The sequence below is a fragment of the Pelmatolapia mariae genome, linkage group LG8 (assembly GCF_036321145.2).
Source record: "Pelmatolapia mariae isolate MD_Pm_ZW linkage group LG8, Pm_UMD_F_2, whole genome shotgun sequence".
Lineage (NCBI taxonomy): Eukaryota > Metazoa > Chordata > Actinopteri > Cichliformes > Cichlidae > Pelmatolapia > Pelmatolapia mariae.
Window position 1 is genome coordinate 18,806,190 of NC_086234.1, and position 18,815 is coordinate 18,825,004.

At 40.9% G+C, this 18,815-nt stretch overlaps 2 protein-coding genes across 2 annotated transcripts; both read left to right on the forward strand.

Moving 5' to 3' along the window:
- Positions 1 to 3,527: 3,527 nt before the first annotated feature.
- Positions 3,528 to 7,996, forward strand: LOC134633315 (major facilitator superfamily domain-containing protein 1-like). The gene is made up of 14 exons (XM_063482188.1): positions 3,528 to 3,597; positions 3,925 to 4,025; positions 4,137 to 4,246; positions 4,339 to 4,394; positions 4,494 to 4,637; positions 4,735 to 4,893; positions 4,975 to 5,090; positions 5,227 to 5,327; positions 5,446 to 5,557; positions 5,829 to 5,966; positions 6,103 to 6,242; positions 7,092 to 7,203; positions 7,291 to 7,393; positions 7,486 to 7,996. Exons 1-14 carry the CDS (start codon positions 3,576 to 3,578, stop codon positions 7,539 to 7,541), a joined length of 1,470 nt encoding a protein of 489 aa, XP_063338258.1. The 5' UTR covers positions 3,528 to 3,575; the 3' UTR covers positions 7,542 to 7,996.
- Positions 7,997 to 12,406: 4,410 nt separating this feature from the next.
- Positions 12,407 to 18,490, forward strand: LOC134633186 (major facilitator superfamily domain-containing protein 1-like). Its single transcript, XM_063482056.1, has 13 exons — positions 12,407 to 12,527; positions 12,962 to 13,062; positions 13,176 to 13,285; positions 13,359 to 13,414; positions 13,518 to 13,661; positions 13,759 to 13,917; positions 13,999 to 14,114; positions 14,251 to 14,351; positions 15,512 to 15,623; positions 15,713 to 15,850; positions 15,988 to 16,127; positions 16,220 to 16,331; positions 16,419 to 18,490. The coding sequence occupies exons 1-13, from the start codon at positions 12,506 to 12,508 to the stop codon at positions 16,554 to 16,556; spliced, it is 1,449 nt and encodes a 482-aa protein (XP_063338126.1). The 5' UTR covers positions 12,407 to 12,505; the 3' UTR covers positions 16,557 to 18,490.
- Positions 18,491 to 18,815: the final 325 nt, after the last annotated feature.

Below are 18,815 nucleotides of genomic sequence, written 5' to 3' on the forward strand. Positions count from 1 at the left end.
ATCAAAATAGTTTTTAAAGAAGTGACTATCAAAAAGTGTACATCTCTTAGCTTTGAGAGACACATCGTTAGGAAGTGACCCACGACTGGAATGCTTTGAGGGTAAAATGATGGCTGTAGAGCGAAAACTGTGGACACAGCAGCAGCTGAGAGAAATGTTTTTAAGATGAATCTTTTGGTTTCTGCCACTGTGGCAGCTGATCTTCTCACTGAAACCGCCAACATTCCGTCCCATAGAGACACCCATTATAAACTGTGAAACAGGTGAAAAAAAGCATGAAACTTAAACAGGAACTGATGAAAAACTATAAAAGATATTGAAAAGATAAATACAAGCTGAAAAGTTCAATGTGTTGGCTTTGATTTAAAGTTTGAACGGTGTCTGTAGGTGAACGTATGTGGAAGCAGAGTTGAAAGAGGAGTGCATTGAATGAGAATTTGAAGTCTCCCCATTGACCTGATGAATGTAAAAACAAAGAATTACCTGATTTGATTTTTTTCTACCTGATTTTTATATCTGACAAAAATGAGATCCACATATGAGGTCATTCGTTTTAAATTTCAATAGAACAGTGGCAGTATAATGTCCTTGTAAGTGGATATCAGGCCCTTGTAGAGCAAAATTTAGTATTTTGGTCTAGACAACCCAAAATGTGATGTCCACATATGTGGACACCAGGTCCCAGGAGGTTAAATATGCTTCCCATTGGGAACATCATCGGAAAGCATAGCATACATTTTAACTGCTATGCAGATGACACCCAACTTCATCTATCTATGAAGCCAGATAACACACCAGTTAATTAAACTGCAGGAATGTCTTAAAGATATAAAAACCCTGATGACCTCTATTTATATCTATATAAATTCAGTTAAAACTGAGATTATTGTGCTCGGCCCTAAAAATCGTAGAAACTGTTTCTAACAAGTTGCTTATTTTGGATTTCCTACCTTGGCATCCAGTCACACTGTGAGGAATCTTGGAGTCGTTTTTGACCAGATGTCCTTCAATGCCAATATTAAACAAATATGTAGGACTGCTTTCCTCCACTTGCGCAATATCTCCAAAATTAGAAACATCCTGTCTCAGATGCTGTGATGCTGAAAAAATAGTTTATGCATTTATTAATTCTGGGCTGGCTACTGTAATTTGTTATTCTCAGGATATTTTCCACTCACACAGTGAGTGTAAAAGATGACTGAAGAAGAAATACTGAATGCATCATGGGAATCCCCAGCAACCTACACCTATTGCAGCACACCTAAGGGAAGATTCAGGATCACCTGATCCACCCCTAACTATAAGGGAAAGTTTTAAGCCTAATCTTAAAAGTAGAGATGGTGTCTGTCACCCAAATCCAAAGTGGAAGATGTCTCCACAGAAAAGGGGCCTGAAAGCTAAAGGCTCTGTCTCCCATTCTACTTTTAAATACTCTAGGAACCACAAGTAAGCTCGGAGTCTGAGAGCAAAGGGCTTTAATGGGGTGATGGTGATCCTATAAGTTTAAGACAAGATGGGGCCTGATTATTCAAGACCTTGTATGTGAGGAGCAGGATTTTGAATTCAACTCTGGATTTAAGCCAATGAAGAGAAGCAGGATAGGAGAAATATGCTCTCTCCTTTTCTAGTCCCTGTCAGTACTTTTGCTGCAGCATTTTGGATTAACTGAAGGCTCACTGCTGGAGAACGTGGAACAGGATGGAAATGCAAGACTGCAGTTTGACTTTGCTGCACTTTTTCCCCCTTAAATTCTAACTGGACATCTTGTTATTGGTAATGACTGTGGAGTGGGGGCGTGAATGCTTTTGAGCTTATGCAGGGTGTTGAAGAAGTAAAGATGCCGTGGACAACTGTATCGTATGGGGAGAAACTAGAAATACAGAAAATACTCTTTAAGAGTCACGGATGGGATCGGGCACACTAAACATATTCTCTGTTCCATGGTTACTTAAGTCTGAGAAATGCCACAGTACTGGATTTTATTAAGAGTTCAAAGAGTGACTTCAACTGAATGTAGCACTATGAGACCATTGACAATAGCTTCAGTCTTGGTACGGGCACTTTTTTTTGCTTTGCTAAAGTCTGGAAATGCTTCTTTTTTTCTTTTTTTTTTTAGCAACACACAAGTGCAATCCATGGATCTGTAGCTATTGTGACGCTTCATAGTATGAAATGCCAGTGCACCTTCTCCTCCAGATACAGCAAAATCCTCGTTTTTCCCAGGTGTAACAAAGAACTCAGTCAAGTTACTAGATGAATTTTCGCCTCGCACAGCCTTTATATGCAGGGTGCATATAAGTGGTCCGCAGGTGCACATTCGCTGTCAAAATAAAAGGCGCGCACCAGATAAGAAGTTGCAACGCGCGTTTGCGTGCATAAGATTTTCTGGAGGAGGACAGACATTTGTTTAGAACTCTTAAAGATGTCGAAGAAGCAAGCTCCTTTAAGCAATTACTTTGGTGTTCCTCCACCTCCAAAGAAATGTCAGAAGGAGTCCGTATCGCAAAAGAAGCGCGTATTCTCGGAAAAGTGGTTGCAGGAGGTGAGCTGGCTTCAAACAAATGATGAACGCACAAAGATTTGGTGCACAATATGCCGTGAAAATCCCACTCTAGCGGACAAAAACAGTGCCTTTTATATGTACGCAAACGCGCGTTGCAACTTCTTATCTGGTGCGCGTCTTTTTGACAGCGAATGCGCACCTGCGGACCCTATTTATACGTTTTTAAACCTTTGTTAGACACACAAACGTATTTGCCAGCTCTGCACACAGTGCACTCCGCCTCCCATTTATTCCGAGGGATGGTACATGGGAAATTTGTTTTGCAGTTTGTCTGAAAACATGCACTTGAGCTTTGACATCTTGTGGCATCTTTTCAGCGCGCCGCTGCGCATTCTGACCGTCTGTGAGCGCGGAACAACCACTTACAACGCAGCAGTTCGGGGACGAAGTCGCACATATGGGTCCTCTGTATGCCTATAGGAAAACCCGGACATTTTCATCCATCTCGAAAATCCCCCCGGACGCCCCGGACAGAACGTGAAAAGTGGATATGTCCGGGGAAAAGAGGACGGTTGGTCACCCTAACATATTTATTTATTTATTTTAAAGTTGGCCCCAAATTGTAGTTGGAAAGTTAATTTCCGACGACACCTGAAGGCATCCCTGTGTCCGTGTACCTGGGTGTATGCAGACAGTGATGCATTTGAGGCAGTTTTCTGGCCGGAGACTCTTGAGGGTCTTGGCCGCCTCTCTCCTCCTCTGCTGCTCCTGTCTCCTCTCCTCCTTCTCCTGGGCTCTCGCCGCTCTCTCGCCTCCTTCACTTTCAGCCTGTCCTCTTCTATTTCCTCCTTACTGCGACGTTTCCTCGCAGGGCTCGGTGTACCGGACCCACATGCTGGTGGAGGGACCAAGACAGCTGTAGGTTACTCAGCAGCAAACACTCCGTCCACGTGGTTTAAAGATATGAGTTTCCCAACGTCAGCTGCAGAAGAAGCGTAGCAGCTGCTCACTCTGCTCATGTAAACAACAGCGAAGGATATGATTTTTGACCCTTTGTTTTACAGATAACGCGATGGGGCAGCCGGCGGAAAAAGGTACGTCTCACTGCAAAGTTATTTATTAAAAACACAGCAAGTCAGCACAGATTACTGATATGAACCAGACCTCTGCTTGTAACCCTGCACACACGTCCCTAAAATCTCAGCATTTTATACTTCCAGTAGGATTACAGAATTACATACTTTTTTCTCCTTAAAAACAAGCTAAAAACCAAAACGTACCGAGTCGCACAATAGCGCTTTGTTGAAAGCCAAAAATGTCCTCAGACATAACAACAATTATTTGCTATATTGATCTGAGGCTGCTGCATTTTTAAATCACCTGATGTTGCCCTTTCTTTATTGTGCGTCACTGTCTTGCAGCATACTATCGCTTTGTGGTGCTCTTCTTTAACTGTCTGCTGACCTTTGGGTCCTACTTTTGCTTCGACATTCCCAGTGTGTTACAGGATCAGTTCCAAGGGGTGAGCAAGAGGCAGCGCTGCTTACAGATCGCATCAATATTGCACGATTGATTATCAGTCAGCAGGAAAAGACTGATGTTGCTTTTAATGTTTGACTGTTGTTTTTGACAGAACCTGACGTGTCCCAATGCAACAGTGATCAATGGGACAGTGGACTGTGTGGAGGGACTGGGGATGACCCCTCAGCAGTACAATCTTCTCTATGCCATCTATGCTTGGATGTAAGCATGTTAATGCATTGATTTCACTGTGAAAATGCAGAAAAGTGGCTTATCAGTGAGGAACTACTCTCTGTTATCTCTGTTATCAACAGGAATGCAATAGTGGTGATCCCTGCTGGATTCCTCATTGACAAATTAGGAAATCGCTGTAAGTCTGCACATGTTTTTTCTTATTTGGTCTGTAATTGTTTTTAATCTACTGACAGTAAAATGATGGTACAACCATTTCTTTTGCTCCTCTTTGCAGTCGGTGTGTTTCTCTTCTCTTTTCTCTGTGTTTTGGGCTCATCGCTGTTTGCTCTCGGCTCCCACTTCAAGGGATCTCCCTACTTGCTGCCGCTAATGCTCACAGGCCGTCTGCTGTTTGGATCAGGCAATGGATCTCTGACTAGTGAGTCCCCCTCATGGATATGAACAAATATTCTCTGCAGCGTCGCCTTTGAGGAACATTTCTAAACCGCTCAGTTACCTTTCTCCTTCTTCATTAGTTGCTCAAAAACGCATCACAACCTTCTGGTTCAAAGGGAAGGAGTTGGCTTTGGCTTTCGGCCTGACCCTGGCCTTCTCGCGGCTGGGCTCGGTGTTGAACTTCTTCCTCACGCAGAAGTTTGAAGAAAAATATGGCATGCAGTGGACACTCTGGGGTGGTAGGTGACGAGTGTGAAGAAATCTCAAGGTTTATGGTGTGGTGCCATGTGACCTGGGTTTCTCATGTTATTGTTTCTTAGGCGCACTGTTGTGTGTGCTGGGCTTCACTTCTGCTGTCATTGTCAGCACCTTGGACAAGATTGGAATGAGACAGCTGGGTCTCGATGGAGCCATCCAAGAAGAGTCTCGCAAAGTGGTACGATCGATATCCTTTAATAATAATCCCATGCATACGTAACATTGATGATTGAAACCTTATTTTTTAAGTATTATGGACACACTAGTGATCTGTGTGGGGAGCATCATTTATTGTGGTGTGTTTTTATGTGTAGAGGATTCAGGATATGAAGCTCCTGTCAGTAAGATACTGGCTGCTGGTTCTCACCATCATGTTCTTCTACAACGGCATCTTCCCCTTCATTGCTGATGCAAGGTAGAGTTCTCGACATAAAGTGTGAGCATACAGGCTTGTGCATGCAGAACTGCTTTCAGAGTATACTAGTGTCACAAACATTCACATCTGTCTTCTTTTTTTTTTCTTCATATCCCAGCAAGTTCATCCAGGATAAGTACAGCTACTACAGCCAGAAGGAGGCAGCTTATATTGTGGGAGCAGTCTATGACAGCTTAGTGGTCCTCTCAGCCATCGCGGGCATTCTCATTGTATGTATCTTTCGTTTAAACCCAAATCTTATTCCTGTCTTCAGTTCAATTTTATTTATACTGCACCAGATCAAAACAACTGTCCCTGTAGGGTGCTTTATATGGTAAGCTAAGACACCCCACCCCTTCCCCCCCCTCCCCAATGAGCAAGCACTTTGTGACAGTGGGAAGAAAAACTCCCTTTTAATAGGAATAAACCTTCATCAGGTCCAGGAGGAATCTACAGTTGAGTTGGTTTATCTTGAAACACTCTCCCTGCCATGTGTTTCAGGATTATGTGGGTCTGCGGGGAGTTTTCGCATTGGCGAGCGCTGTCCTCACGCTGCCCGTGTTTGGACTCCTGGCTTTCACTTTTGTCCCTCCTCTGGTTTCAACCATATGGCTGGGAGTCACCTACTCCTTTGCTGCTGTGAGTGCGGATTTTTTTTTTTAATCATTTTTTATAAATAAAATCTTAGACGTCCGTGTTAAAATGGTAAATTATTACTATGAATTAATGTATTTCCTAGTATGTTAAACTTGTTGCTGCCTGTGCGGCATTCCAGGCCAGCATGTGGCCGTCTATTCCACTCATCGTACCTCAGGCGACTCTGGGAACTGCCACGGGCCTGGCCTCCTCCATACAGATGTTTGGGGTCGGGATCTCCAATCTCATTGTTGGACAGATACTAGGCACCAAGTCCAGGTGGGTTGTACCTGACATTAGAATCTCATTGCAGTGCACTTGTTTAGAAGGTTCCATGAAAGCTGAGCTGGCAGCAATCGCTTCAGAGTGTCGGGTCAGAACACTTGTTAATGTTCAGATGAGTGTGGAACAAAACAGGCAGAGTCCAATAATAAAGTTGCTGTTCTTCATATTTAAAATTGAGAAGTGTGTGTGTGTGTGTGTGTGTGTGTGTGTGTGTGTGTGTGTGTGTGTGTGTGTGTGTGTGTGTGTGTGTGTGGACAAAGTACAATAATGCAAACTAGTTACACTTCAAATTACATCATACACATAAAGATACAGCTGAGCTGTACTCAAATACAGTATATAAATAAATAAGCTGGCATATTACTTCAGACTGGTTATGTAAACTTGAAGTCAGATAATATGAATTAACACACCGCATACAGCTATGCAATGAAGGCAACTTCACACTATTTAACATCCAGTACACAGAGCACAGAAACAACAAATCTCTCTGCTAGAAGCTAGTCAGTAATCAAATCTGTTATGTTAGCGAACTGCAACTTATGCATAACCTCATTTAAACAGAAGCACAAAAAAAACTGCTCATATGTCATCAAACACGCTAAACATGGCTAAACAAAAACATGACTAAGTGAAGTACATCTTTAAACATACGGTCTCATGAGCACACGCACTGTCAGTTGTTTAGCTGCTGTTTGTCTATGAGCTGAAGCTGCCCACATGCACACCTATGGTGCATTCAAGGGTGCATGGTAAATCCCACATACAACTCTGCTTTTTTGTACAGCACTAATTGTCTTTCCAGTCTTGTTTAACTCTGCAGTTTCTCCATTTGTGTTGCAGTGAAACTAAGATCCCGCTGTGGCGTTGGCAGAGGATGATGATCTTCATGTTGGCCAACACCATCAGCTGCATTATGACCTCAGTGCTGCTTAATGTTGTTGATCACAGACAGGTCAGACATCTGAGGTTACCTCATGAGTTTATACTCTATACACACACTATCAGCAGAAAGTTAATTATTATTTTTTTGTCCCTACAGGGTGGGACCCTGAACAAGACAACGAAGAAGTCAGGGCAGGCACAGAGAGACCCGAACCGAGAGCCGCTCACCCAGGCAGAGGAAGAGCCAAATGAGGAAGATGGTGATGCTGTTCAATCTCGTTCTGTCAACTCTTAACTCGAAACACTATCAGCAGAAAATTAATGGTGTGCCATCCCCACCCACCCCCCACAGGACGGGACCCTGAACAAGACAACCAAGAAGTCAGGGCAGGCACAAGAAGACCATGAACTCAGGTGCAGAGAGACTCGAACTGAAAGCCACTCACCCAGGCAGAGGAAAGGAAGAGCCGAATGAACAGACAAGGAAAAGTAGTAGTAGAAGAAATAGTAAAAGAAAAAGTAGAAGCACAGATACCGGGCTTAAAAAAAAAACTCATTTAAAAGTTGAACTACTGAAGCAACTTTTTTACCTAAGTAAAATTGAAAAAGTACAGGCTCTGAAAAGTACTCAAAGTAGGAAAGTAAAAAGTTCTCGAAGGACAATTGTACTGACCTTTTTTGCAGACAGCTGCAGTGAAAGGGAATTTAGAGGTCTATATATCCTTTATACTGTCCTTACACTAGACAGTATAAAGCTGGAATTCAGTGAATGATTCTAAGCATCACTACTGTAAAGGGACTGAGTAAGGTGCTGCTGAAATGGTCGTCAGCAGTATTTCTTATGTCATAGATTAACGGTAGTTCGGTTAAGTCAATGTCAGGTCCTTGGTTGCCTCCCTGACTGAGATACTTCTTGCAAGAAAAGCATGTGAAGAGTCCTGCCAAATCCAAAGGTCTTCTATTTCAATGTTCTCAGGTCACAGTGTTCCTGAATGCTTCTGAGGTCATTTTGTAAGCGTGGATTTTTTCGGGTGTCATGTTTTCATCTTCACATGCAGTGAATGAGTAACTACCATCTAGTTAGGTAGGTGTCTGCTTGTTTTTTTAAGCAATATTTAACTCATTCAGTGGGCCACAGGTTAATTTCACTCAGGTTATTAAATGACAGATTTTCATTTATTTGACTTTATCTACAGGAGATAAGTAGATAATTCAATTTTAAAACACATTTTATCACTGTTGAAATAACTATAATGACTACTGCCATGAATAACTGTGTGGACATTACTGCTGTTACTAAATCATGTTACTGTTGCGTAAATGTGATTATTCAGAGTTGGGGCTAGGAACAAGTGTTGCAGCCTTTCATGCCTCTCTGCAGCTTCTTTCCTCCTGTTATCCCCCCAAACCCCATCGCCTTACAGACTGTGCCTGCTCCCAAATCAACAAGAATCAAACCAAAAATCAGCACAAAAAAATTTACACATTTTTTTTTTTAAATCACAGAGGAAAAAACAATATAGTATCTGCAACTACTCCAAAGACTAAAACAGTTAAATGTGGATTATTAAAGATTAGGTTTCTCTCTTTTTAAACTTGCTTTTGGTTAATTCTTGTTTTTGTTTTTTGTTTTAGCTTTTCTGTGAAGGACTTTGTGATTTTGATCTTGAAAGGTGCTATGCAAATAAAATTTTACTTACTTACTCACCTTCAGTACCACTGATATTTATTTAAAGTATTTTTTCTCCAATTGATCTTTCTGAGTTAACTTCAGTAATTAATTCCTCCAAACCATCAACATGTCTTTTAGACCCCATTCCTACAAGACTGCTCGAAGAAGTCCTGCCATTAATTCATGCTTCAATCTTAAATATGATCGACCTATCTCTAATAATCGGCTATGTACCACAGGTGGCAGTAGTTTAAACCATTACTTAAAAAGCCATCTTTTGACCCAGCAATCTTAGCTAACTATAGGCCAATCTCTAACCTTCCTTTCATATCAAACATTCTTGAAAGAGTAGTTGTCAAACGGCTAACAGATCATCTGCAGAGGAATGGCTTATTTGAAGAGTTTCAGTCAGGTTTCAGAGCTCATCACAGCACAGAAACAGCTTTAGTGAAGGTTACAGATGATCTTCTTATAGCCTCTGACAGTGGACTCATATCTGTGCTTGTCCTGCTAGACCTCAGTGCATACATTTTAACTGCTATGCAGTTCATTTATCTTTGAAGCAAGATAAAACACCAGTTAATTAAACTGCAGGAATGTCTTAAAGATATAAAAACCCTGATGACCTCTAATTTCCTCTAATTTTGGTCTAGACGGCCCAAAATGTGATGTCCACATATGTGGACGCCAGGTCCTAGGAGGCACTGTGAGGAATCTTGGAGTCGTTTTTGACCAGGAGATGTCCTTCAATGCCCATATTAAACAACTATGTAGGACTGCTTTCCTCCACTTGCGCAATATCTCCAAAATGAGAAACATCCTGTCTCAGATGCTGTGATGCTGAAAAAATAGTTTATGCATTTATTAATTCTAGGCTGGCTACTGTAATTTGTTATTCTCACGATATTTTCCACTCACACAGTGAGTGTAAAAGGTGACTGAAGAAGAAATACTGAATGCACCATGGGAATCCCCAGCAACCTACACCTATTGCAGCACACCTAAGGGAAGATTCAGGATCACCTGATCCACCCCTAACTATATGCTTTAGCAAAAGGGAACGTTTTAAGCCTAATCTTAAAAGTAGAGATGGTGTCTGTCACCCAAATCCAAAGTGGAAGATGGCTTCACAGAAAAGGGGCCTGAAAGCTAAAGGCTCTGCCTCCCATTCTACTTTTAAATACTCTAGGAACCACAAGTAAGCTCGGAGTCTGAGAGCAAAGGGCTTAAATGGGGTGATGGTGATCCTATAAGTTTAAGACAAGATGGGGCCTGATTATTCAAGACCTTGTAGTGAGGAGCAGGATTTTGAATTCAATTCTGGATTTAACAGGAAGCCAATGAAGAGAAGTCAGTATGTTTGCATTTTGGATTATCTGAAGTTTTTAGGACATCCTGATAACAAATGACATCTCCTTGCATGTTCAAGACGCAGTCAAAACCCATCAATTCCTGATTTGTAAGACCATGAAAGATTAAGAAAAATCAGCGTGGAGCTGCATTGTTTGTATAACCCAACGAACCCCACATTCCTGATTAATTAAAGAGAAGCCTTTACAAATTAGCTATATTTAAAATGTTAAATTCTAACCAAAAGATTGGATTAGATTATACTGTGGACTGCAGGAGGTAGAGAGAGACACAGCAGCTGTCATCAGGTGAACTGGATAAACTGACACACCTGTTTCTTATTGGATTAAAATCTCAGGACAGTCAGCTGTCCTAGTGAGTAAATAGGTAGGGTGGTATATTATACCGACAGCTATTATTTTGTGCTTTGCGTGCATTGATGAGTTGAATTATTATTAATGTTGTCATTAGGATAAATGTAAACACAATTTGATGATACTTTTGAGCTCTAATGTATTTTTTCAGGTTTGAAACAGGTAAACAAAACTTTGACACTTAATCGTTTTATAATTTTTTTTTCCTAATAAACAGTGTTTAAAATACAGAAGACAACAAAGATTTATTAATTAAGAAGAAATTTCTTTAATGAATAGTTTTCATTTTGATTTTCTTCCAGGTTCATTATTGTCTTTAAAATTATATAAAAGGCTTAAAAAAAGCATGTAAGGTAAAATTTTATTTATGTAGCACTTTTCAGGATAAATATCTTTTTTTTTCCTACTTTTTTTTAGCTGCTTGTTGAAAGAGATCCCTGAGTCCACAGGTTTTAGGGTTGGTGAGGGAAAGCCTCAGAGTCTAGGGGCTCACTGCTGTAAAAACTCTGTCTCGGTCTTGTATGCTGCACATGAACTCAGCTGGGGATTAATGGATGTAAAAGTTCTCTGGTGTGCAGTAATGGTTGTCCACACAGAGCTCTAAAATTCAAAACCTGAATCTTAAATTGGACTGAAATTAATGGTAAGCCAGTGTAACTGAATTTTTAACATTGTCATATTTGAATACTTAGATGTTTTGCTAAGAAAATTGCATGCAGTCCAACTTTTAATAAATTCTAACCGCCTATGAAAGGTCTGTAACTTAGAAACATCTTGGGGCTTAATAGATATATATAACTGAATATTATCTGCATCCTAGTGATAGGAAATTTTCTTTGAAAGTGCAGAAAAAAGGTAAAACCCCCCAAAATTCACACGACAGGTAAGAGAAGTGGACCTGAACTTCAAAGCAGCCACAAAAATCGCTCAGACACGTATGAAGAGAACTACTCTATAGCAACATACTTTAAATTTACGAACTTATTTGATACCAAGTAAATACAGGACCGATATGGATACTTTCCAGGTTTTTGTTTATTTATTTATTTTGAGATCTGGAATCTAATTGTTCCAGTTTTTAAAGCACTTTGGGTCAACCTCTATTGTTTAAATGTACTTACAAACAATAGCCATGTAAGTCAACAAAAAAGTGCATGTTTCATAGTGCATATTTGAGGTATTTTTAAATTTCTTTTCTTTTCATTACTATATAAAGCACCTTGAGTTGACTGTTGTTGTGATTTTGCACTATATAGATAAATTAAAATGAAATTAATTTTTTTTTTTTTTTTAAAAACATTTATTTAACACTACATACTGAACTGGTATAGTATCGATTCGCTACCAATACCAGCATTGGTATGGATACTATAGATATTTGCCGACCTCTCTTATTGAGCATAATGTGATGGTCAACAGTATCAAAAGAAGAGGTCAGGCCCAAGATCAGCAAAGCAGAACATTCTCCTGCATCACCCAGCATCAAACTGTCATCAGTCCAATGAACAGCACAGAAACCTGCTTGTAATTTATGAAGTGTTTGTCCAGGAGAGCTGTCGCACAACCTTGGCTAAAGTCTTTGCAACAAACGGTTAAATAGTGTTGTTCCTTAAAAAAAACCCACCAACAACAACAACAAAAAAAAACTCCAAACGAAATAGATTGAATTAGCTATTTTTTGTAATTATTGTAGTAATTTTGCTGAAAATGTTCCGCCTATTTTTGGATGTAAACGTTTACTTGTCAATAAAGCTTCCAAAAAGAAAAAAAGCGGGGTACTTCCGGTCTCCGCTGCTTCGTAAACGTGCCGTACGTCATTACGTGTTCATATTTACGGCAGCAGCTCCATCCATGTGGTTTTAAGATCTGCGGTTTCTCGACGTCAGCCGCAGAAGAAGCGTAGCAGTCGCTAACTATGTTCATGTAAACAACAGCGAAGAATGTGATTTTTGACGCTTTGTTTTACAGCTAACACGATGGCGCAGCCGGCGGAGAAAGGTACGTGTCACTACAAAGTTATTTACTAAAAACACAGCAAGCCAGCATATTTTACTGAGCTGACCAAGACCTCTGCTTGTAACCCTGCAGACACTTCCCTAAAAAAACCTCTTAGTGACCAACTCAGCATTTTATACTTCCAGTGTCACAAAAAGAGCTCGTGACTGTAGGAGAAGTTGCCTGAACACGAAACTCAGTTCGCTCTGTGCGTAATTAGCACACATAATTCTCCACTCTGTTTTTCTTAATTCATGAGCTTAACTGTACAACACAAGAAGAATTACGTATATTTTTCCTCCTTTAAAAACAACAAACAGTGCCAGGTCGCAAATATGCTCAGACATAATAAAGTATTCGTTATATTGATCTGAGGCTGCTGCATTTTTAAATCACCTGATGTTGCCCTTTCTTTATTGTGTGTCACTGTCTTGCAGCATACTATCGCTTTGTGGTGCTCTTCTTTAACTGTCTGCTGACCTTTGGGTCCTACTTTTGCTTCGACATTCCCAGTGTGTTACAGGATCAGTTCCAAGGGGTGAGCAAGAGGCAGCGCTGCTTACAGATCGCATCAATATTGCACGACTTGATTATCAGTCAGCAGGAAAAGACTGATGTTGCTTTTAATGTTTGACTGTTGTTTTTTGACAGAACCTGACGTGTCCCAATGCGACGGTGATCAATGGGACAGTGGACTGTGTGGAGGGACTGGGGATGACCCCTCAGCAGTACAATCTTCTCTATGCCATCTATGCTTGGACGTAAGCACGTTAATGCATTGATTTCTGCAGAAAAATGGCTTATCAGTGAAGAGCTTCTCTCTGTTGTCAACAGGAATGCAATAGTGGTGATCCTGGCTGGATTCCTCATTGACAAATTAGGAAATCGCTGTAAGTCTGCACTATTTTTTTTTCCCCTACATGGTCTGTAGTTATTTTTAATCTACTGACAGTAAAATGATGGTACAACCATTTCTTTTGCTCCTCTTTGCAGTCGGTGTGTTTCTCTTCTCTTTTCTCTGTGTTTTGGGCTCATCGCTGTTTGCTCTCGGCTCCCACTTCAAGGGATCTCCCTACTTGCTGCCGCTAATGCTCACAGGCCGTCTGCTGTTTGGATCAGGCAATGGATCTCTGACTAGTGAGTCCCCCTCATGGATATGAACAAATATTCTCTGCAGCGTCGCCTTTGAGGAACATTTCTAAACCGCTCAGTTACCTTTCTCCTTCTTCATTAGTTGTTCAGAATCGCATCACGGCCTTCTGGTTCAAAGGGAAGGAGTTGGCTTTGGCTTTCGGCCTGACCCTGGCCTTCTCGCGGCTGGGCTCGGTGTTGAACTTCTTCCTCACGCAGAAGTTTGAAGAAAAATATGGCATGCAGTGGACACTCTGGGGTGGTAGGTGACGAGTGTGAAGAAATCTCAAGGTTTATGGTGTGGTGCCATGTGACCTGGATTTCTCATGTTATTGTTTCTTAGGCGCACTGTTGTGTGTGCTGGGCTTCACTTCTGCTGTCATTGTCAGCACCTTGGACAAGATTGGAATGAGACAGCTGGGTCTCGATGGAGCCATCCAAGAAGAGTCTCGCAAAGTGGTACGATCAATATCCTTTAATAATAACCACATGCATACGTAACATTGATGATTGAAACCTTATTTTTTCAGTATTATGGACACACTAGTGATCTGTGTGGGGAGCATCATTTATTGTGGTGTGTTTTTATGTGTAGAGGATTCAGGATGTGAAGCTCCTGTCAGTAAGATACTGGCTGCTGGTTCTCACTATCATGTTCTTCTACAACGGCATCTTCCCCTTCATTGCTGATGCAAGGTAGAGTTCTCGACATAAAGTGTGAGCGTACAGATGAAATACAGTGATGTGAAAAAATGTTTTCCTCCTGCCTGATTTCCTGTTTTTGTTTTGTTTGTTTGTTTGTTTTGGGGTTGTTTTTTTCAAGCATTTGCGATAACTGGCAATGAGTCTTCACAGCTCTGTGGAGGAATTTTGGCCCATTCATCTTTGCAGAATTGTTGTAATTCAGCCACTCTGGAGGGGTTTTCAGCATGAACCGGCTTTTTAAGATCATGCCACAGCATCTCAATCGAATTCAGGTCAGGTCTTTGAATAGGCCACGCCAAAGTTTTTATTAGATAAGATGAATTAACTGTGGTGTGTCAAATCTTTGGAAAGCTGAGTTTAGTTTCTCTAGCCACACCCAGGCCTGATTACTGCCAGACGTTTTTGTAAAAGTAACACAGCATTTTAGAAAAGGAACATCACACCAACAGTAAAATATGGTGGTGGTAGTGTGATGGTCTGGGGCTGGTTTGCTGCCTCTGAACCTTGAAGGCATGCTGTGGTAAATGCAACCGTGTGGCACGTCTATCAAAACATCCTGACGGAGAATGTCAGGCCATCTGTTCATGACCTCAAGTTGAAGGGCACCTGGGTTCTGCAGTAGGACAGTGACCCAAACCACACCAGCAAGTCCACTTCTGAATGGCTGAACCCCCCAAAATAAAGACTTTGGAGTAGCCTAGTCAAAGTCCTGACCTGAATCTGATTGAGATGCTGTGACATGACCTTAAAAGGGTGGTTCATGCTCAAAAACCCTCCAAAGTGGCTGAATTACAACATTTCTGCAAAGATGAATGGGCCAAAATTCCTCCACAGTGCTGTGAAGACCCATTGCCAGTTAATGCAAACGCTTAAGTGAAGTTGTTACTGCTAAGGGTGGCCCCGCCACTTATTAGATTTAGGGGCAATTACTTTTTCACACAGGGCCATGTAGGTTTGGATTGTAATGTAATATTTACATTTGTTTGATCTGAAACATTTAAATGCGACAAAGATACAAAAAGACACCTTTTCACACCACTTTCAGAGCAATCAGTGAATTATAACCCTGCATTCCTTTGAATAGACCAGCACCAAAGTGATACTAGTGTCATAAGCATTCACATCTGCCGTTTATTTTTTTCATTTCCCAGCAAGTTCATCCAGGATAAGTACAGCTACTACAGCCAGAAGGAGGCAGCTTATATTGCAGGAGCAGTCTATGACAGCTCACTGGTCCTCTCAGCTAGCGTGGGCATTCTCATCGTATGTATCTTTAGCCTAATCCCAAATCTTATTCCTGCATTGAGTTGAGTTGGTTTATCTTGAAACACTCTCCCTGCCATGTGTTTCAGGATTATGTGGGTCTGCGGGGAGTTTTCGCATTGGCGAGCGCTGTCCTCACGCTGCCCGTGTTTGGACTCCTGGCTTTCACTTTTGTCCCTCCTCTGGTTTCAACCATATGGCTGGGAGTCACCTACTCCTTTGCTGCTGTGAGTGCGGATTTTTTTTTTAAATTCATTTTTGATAAATAAAATCTTAGACGTCCGTGTTAAAATGGTAAATTATTACTATGAATTAATGTATTTCCTAGTATGTTAAACTTGTTGCTGCCTGTGCGGCATTCCAGGCCAGCATGTGGCCGTCTATTCCCCTTGTCGTACCTCAGGCGACTCTGGGAACTGCCATGGGCCTGGCCACCTCCGTACAGATGATTGGGATTGGGATCTCCAATCTCGTTGTTGGACAAATACTAGGCACCAAGTCCAGGTGGGGAGAACCTGACATTAGAATCTCATTGCCGTGCACTAATTGTCCTTCCAGTCTTGTTTAGCTTTGCGGTTTCTCCATTTGTGTTGCAGTGAAACTAAGATCCCGCTGTGGCGTTGGCAGAGGATGATGATCTTCATGTTGGCCAACACCATCAGCTGCATTGTGACCTCAGTGCTGCTTAACGTTGTTGATCACAGACAGGTCAGACATCTGAGGTTTCTCATGAGTTTATACTCTATACACACACTCAGCAGAAAGTTAATTATTATTATTGTTTTGTCCCTACAGGGTGGGACCCTGAACAAGACAACGAAGAAGTCAGGGCAGGCACAGAGAGACCCGGACCGAGAGCCGCTCACCCAGGCAGAGGAAGAGCCAAATGAGGAAGATGGTGATGCTGTTCGATCTCGTTCTATCAACTCTTGAGCTTTTCATTTACACAGTTTTCTCTTATTTGAGCATTATTCTTGCTGTTTTAAGTAATGCAGTCAACTCAGAAGGTATTCAAGGCCATTTATTCTGGGTCAGATTGTCTTAAAGACCATTCTTTTCCTTTTTCATGCCATTCATTAAGTTTTCAGCAGCTCTGACGAGTATCCCTATCATACAACCATCGTGCTTCACTGTAGGGATTACAGTGAAGTTTTCAGCAGGTTATGAGTCAGTTCTGGTGTTGGCTAGATTATCTTTTCCTTTCCTTTGAGAGAGTTTGCTGTTTGGAAGCTCGATGAATCTGTTATGCCTTTTAGTTAGAGTAACTTCCATGTGGCTGCACAGCCGTGAAGGTGATTAGTAAGGTGCTGTTGAGATGGATATCCTGGGCTTCTCTCATCTCACAGATAACAGAACTACCGTTAAAAGAGTCTCAGGTCCTTGGTCGCCTCTGAAAAGGACGTGACAAGTCCTGCCAAATCAGGTCCTTTATGTCACGGTTTTTAAAGTCAAACCGTTCCTGAATGCTTCAGAAGTCGTTTTATAACTATAGATTTTTTTTTTTAAACCATGTTTTAAATTCCCTCTGGTGGATTTCACTCAGGTTCTAGAAACATTTCCAGGATTATTAAAGAAAAAGGGATGTATCTGATGATGGGGACACAAAAGCAAACAGTCTGAATACTTTTGTAAGTTACAGATTTCCGTTTTAGTTTTAACTTTGTAATTATTTTTTTTAACACAAACATTGAAACACATTTTATCAGTCTTGTTGTGACTATAATGACTCTACTGCTATAAATAATTGTGTGGAAATTCCTGCAGTTACTAAATTTTATTTGTAACAGCAGTGAGATTCTAGTAATTCTGCTGCTTTCCAAACTTTTGTCATTTCAGTTTAGTGTTTTATCTGTGCAACTTGAAACTTAATTTGTTTTCCCTCACAGTGACCACAAACACAGCACATGACAGACACGACCAGCACCTAGCTGCTACACACGGTGGTGCTTATAACTGCTAGAAAGAGAGTTGTTTCTCTCACACGTTCGGTTTCATGAAAACAGATTTAGAAAAGAGTCATCAGAACTTGCGTTTATTGAAATATGCAACATAAATGGTGATCGTGTAAGTAATAAGTAGTGTTCACAAAATGTTTTTCTTCACACAAACATGTTAAAGATGTTCTTGCAAAGTTGCGATTTCAACACATCAACTTGACCTGCAGGTGGAGCGTTCGGTTGTAGTGTCTTTTATGAGTGCATGTTAAACACACAGCAGCCATTAGGTGGCGCTCCTCACACATGTACAGTTTGTATCAAGATCATGGGATTGTGAAGAGTCCACTTTTCTCTTAGCATGATTTTCACCTCAGTTACTTGGATGTTTCCTGTATTTTAACCTTTTGAATTCTATTGTTAATCCCCAAATATGCAGTGGGCACTTTTTTTTTTTCTTTTTTTTAATAAGTGATTGTGGGAATTTTGGGGGAGGCAGAATAACAGTACTTCATATCACATCCATCAAACTGTCAACACCTGTAAGAATGTGGCCTTGGTTAAAATAGCTGCAGATAAATAGCAGCACACCCTCTTCAGTGAATACCACAGAGTCTTTAAGGCGTTCACTGATTTTCCCCATGCCGCCTAATTCTGACTACTTTTTATATTGGTAGTGACATCGGTGTATTTAATTTCATTTTCCATTTGTATTGGTCCACTGCTACTCAGTCTTGTACAAGTTTTTTCCATTTCTAAAAGACAAACATCAATGCTACTAAATAAAATCTAAATGCAAATACTTGTGCAAAATGCCTTTTGATTCTTGAGTTATAACTCACAGTATCAAGGAGTATGACAGGAGGAATAAGTAAAGTTGGTGAATCTGACATAATTTGAAGATTTTCAATTCATTCCTCTGTGCAGATGTAACCAGGTTAAATCAGTTATAATAACAATAAAGAAAATATAATAAGCTGCATTTTCTCCTCTTTTGATAAGAAAAACAATCCTGCTGATGATGTAACGATCGTACTGTTCTGGATCTGCTGTGTCACATTTACTGTTCAGTCACTTGTATTGTGCTTCATTCATCTGCTGGTTAGATTATAGCAAAGCTGAGACAGCTTGAGTAAGGTGGGTTAAACGGTGTTATAAGGTTAGTGAATATCATTTACATGTACATGTGTGTGTCTGTGTCCAGCTGTCCTTTAGTTCAGCCATAATCCATCCAAACATCAAACAGACTGACTTGTAC

What these genes read in the sequence shown, in the direction of transcription:
- LOC134633315 (XM_063482188.1), top strand. Translation starts at nt 3,576, where the DNA reads ATGGGGCAGCCGGCGGAAAAAG. An exon ending in GCAGTGGACACTCTGGGGTG is followed by an intron (nt 4,894 to 4,974) that starts GTAGGTGACGAG and finishes ATTGTTTCTTAG; the next exon opens with GCGCACTGTTGTGTGTGCTG. An exon ending in CCATCGCGGGCATTCTCATT is followed by an intron (nt 5,558 to 5,828) that starts GTATGTATCTTT and finishes CATGTGTTTCAG; the next exon opens with GATTATGTGGGTCTGCGGGG.
- LOC134633186 (XM_063482056.1), top strand. Translation starts at nt 12,506, where the DNA reads ATGGCGCAGCCGGCGGAGAAAG. An exon ending in TGACAAATTAGGAAATCGCT is followed by an intron (nt 13,415 to 13,517) that starts GTAAGTCTGCAC and finishes TCCTCTTTGCAG; the next exon opens with TCGGTGTGTTTCTCTTCTCT. An exon ending in CTAGCGTGGGCATTCTCATC is followed by an intron (nt 15,624 to 15,712) that starts GTATGTATCTTT and finishes CATGTGTTTCAG; the next exon opens with GATTATGTGGGTCTGCGGGG.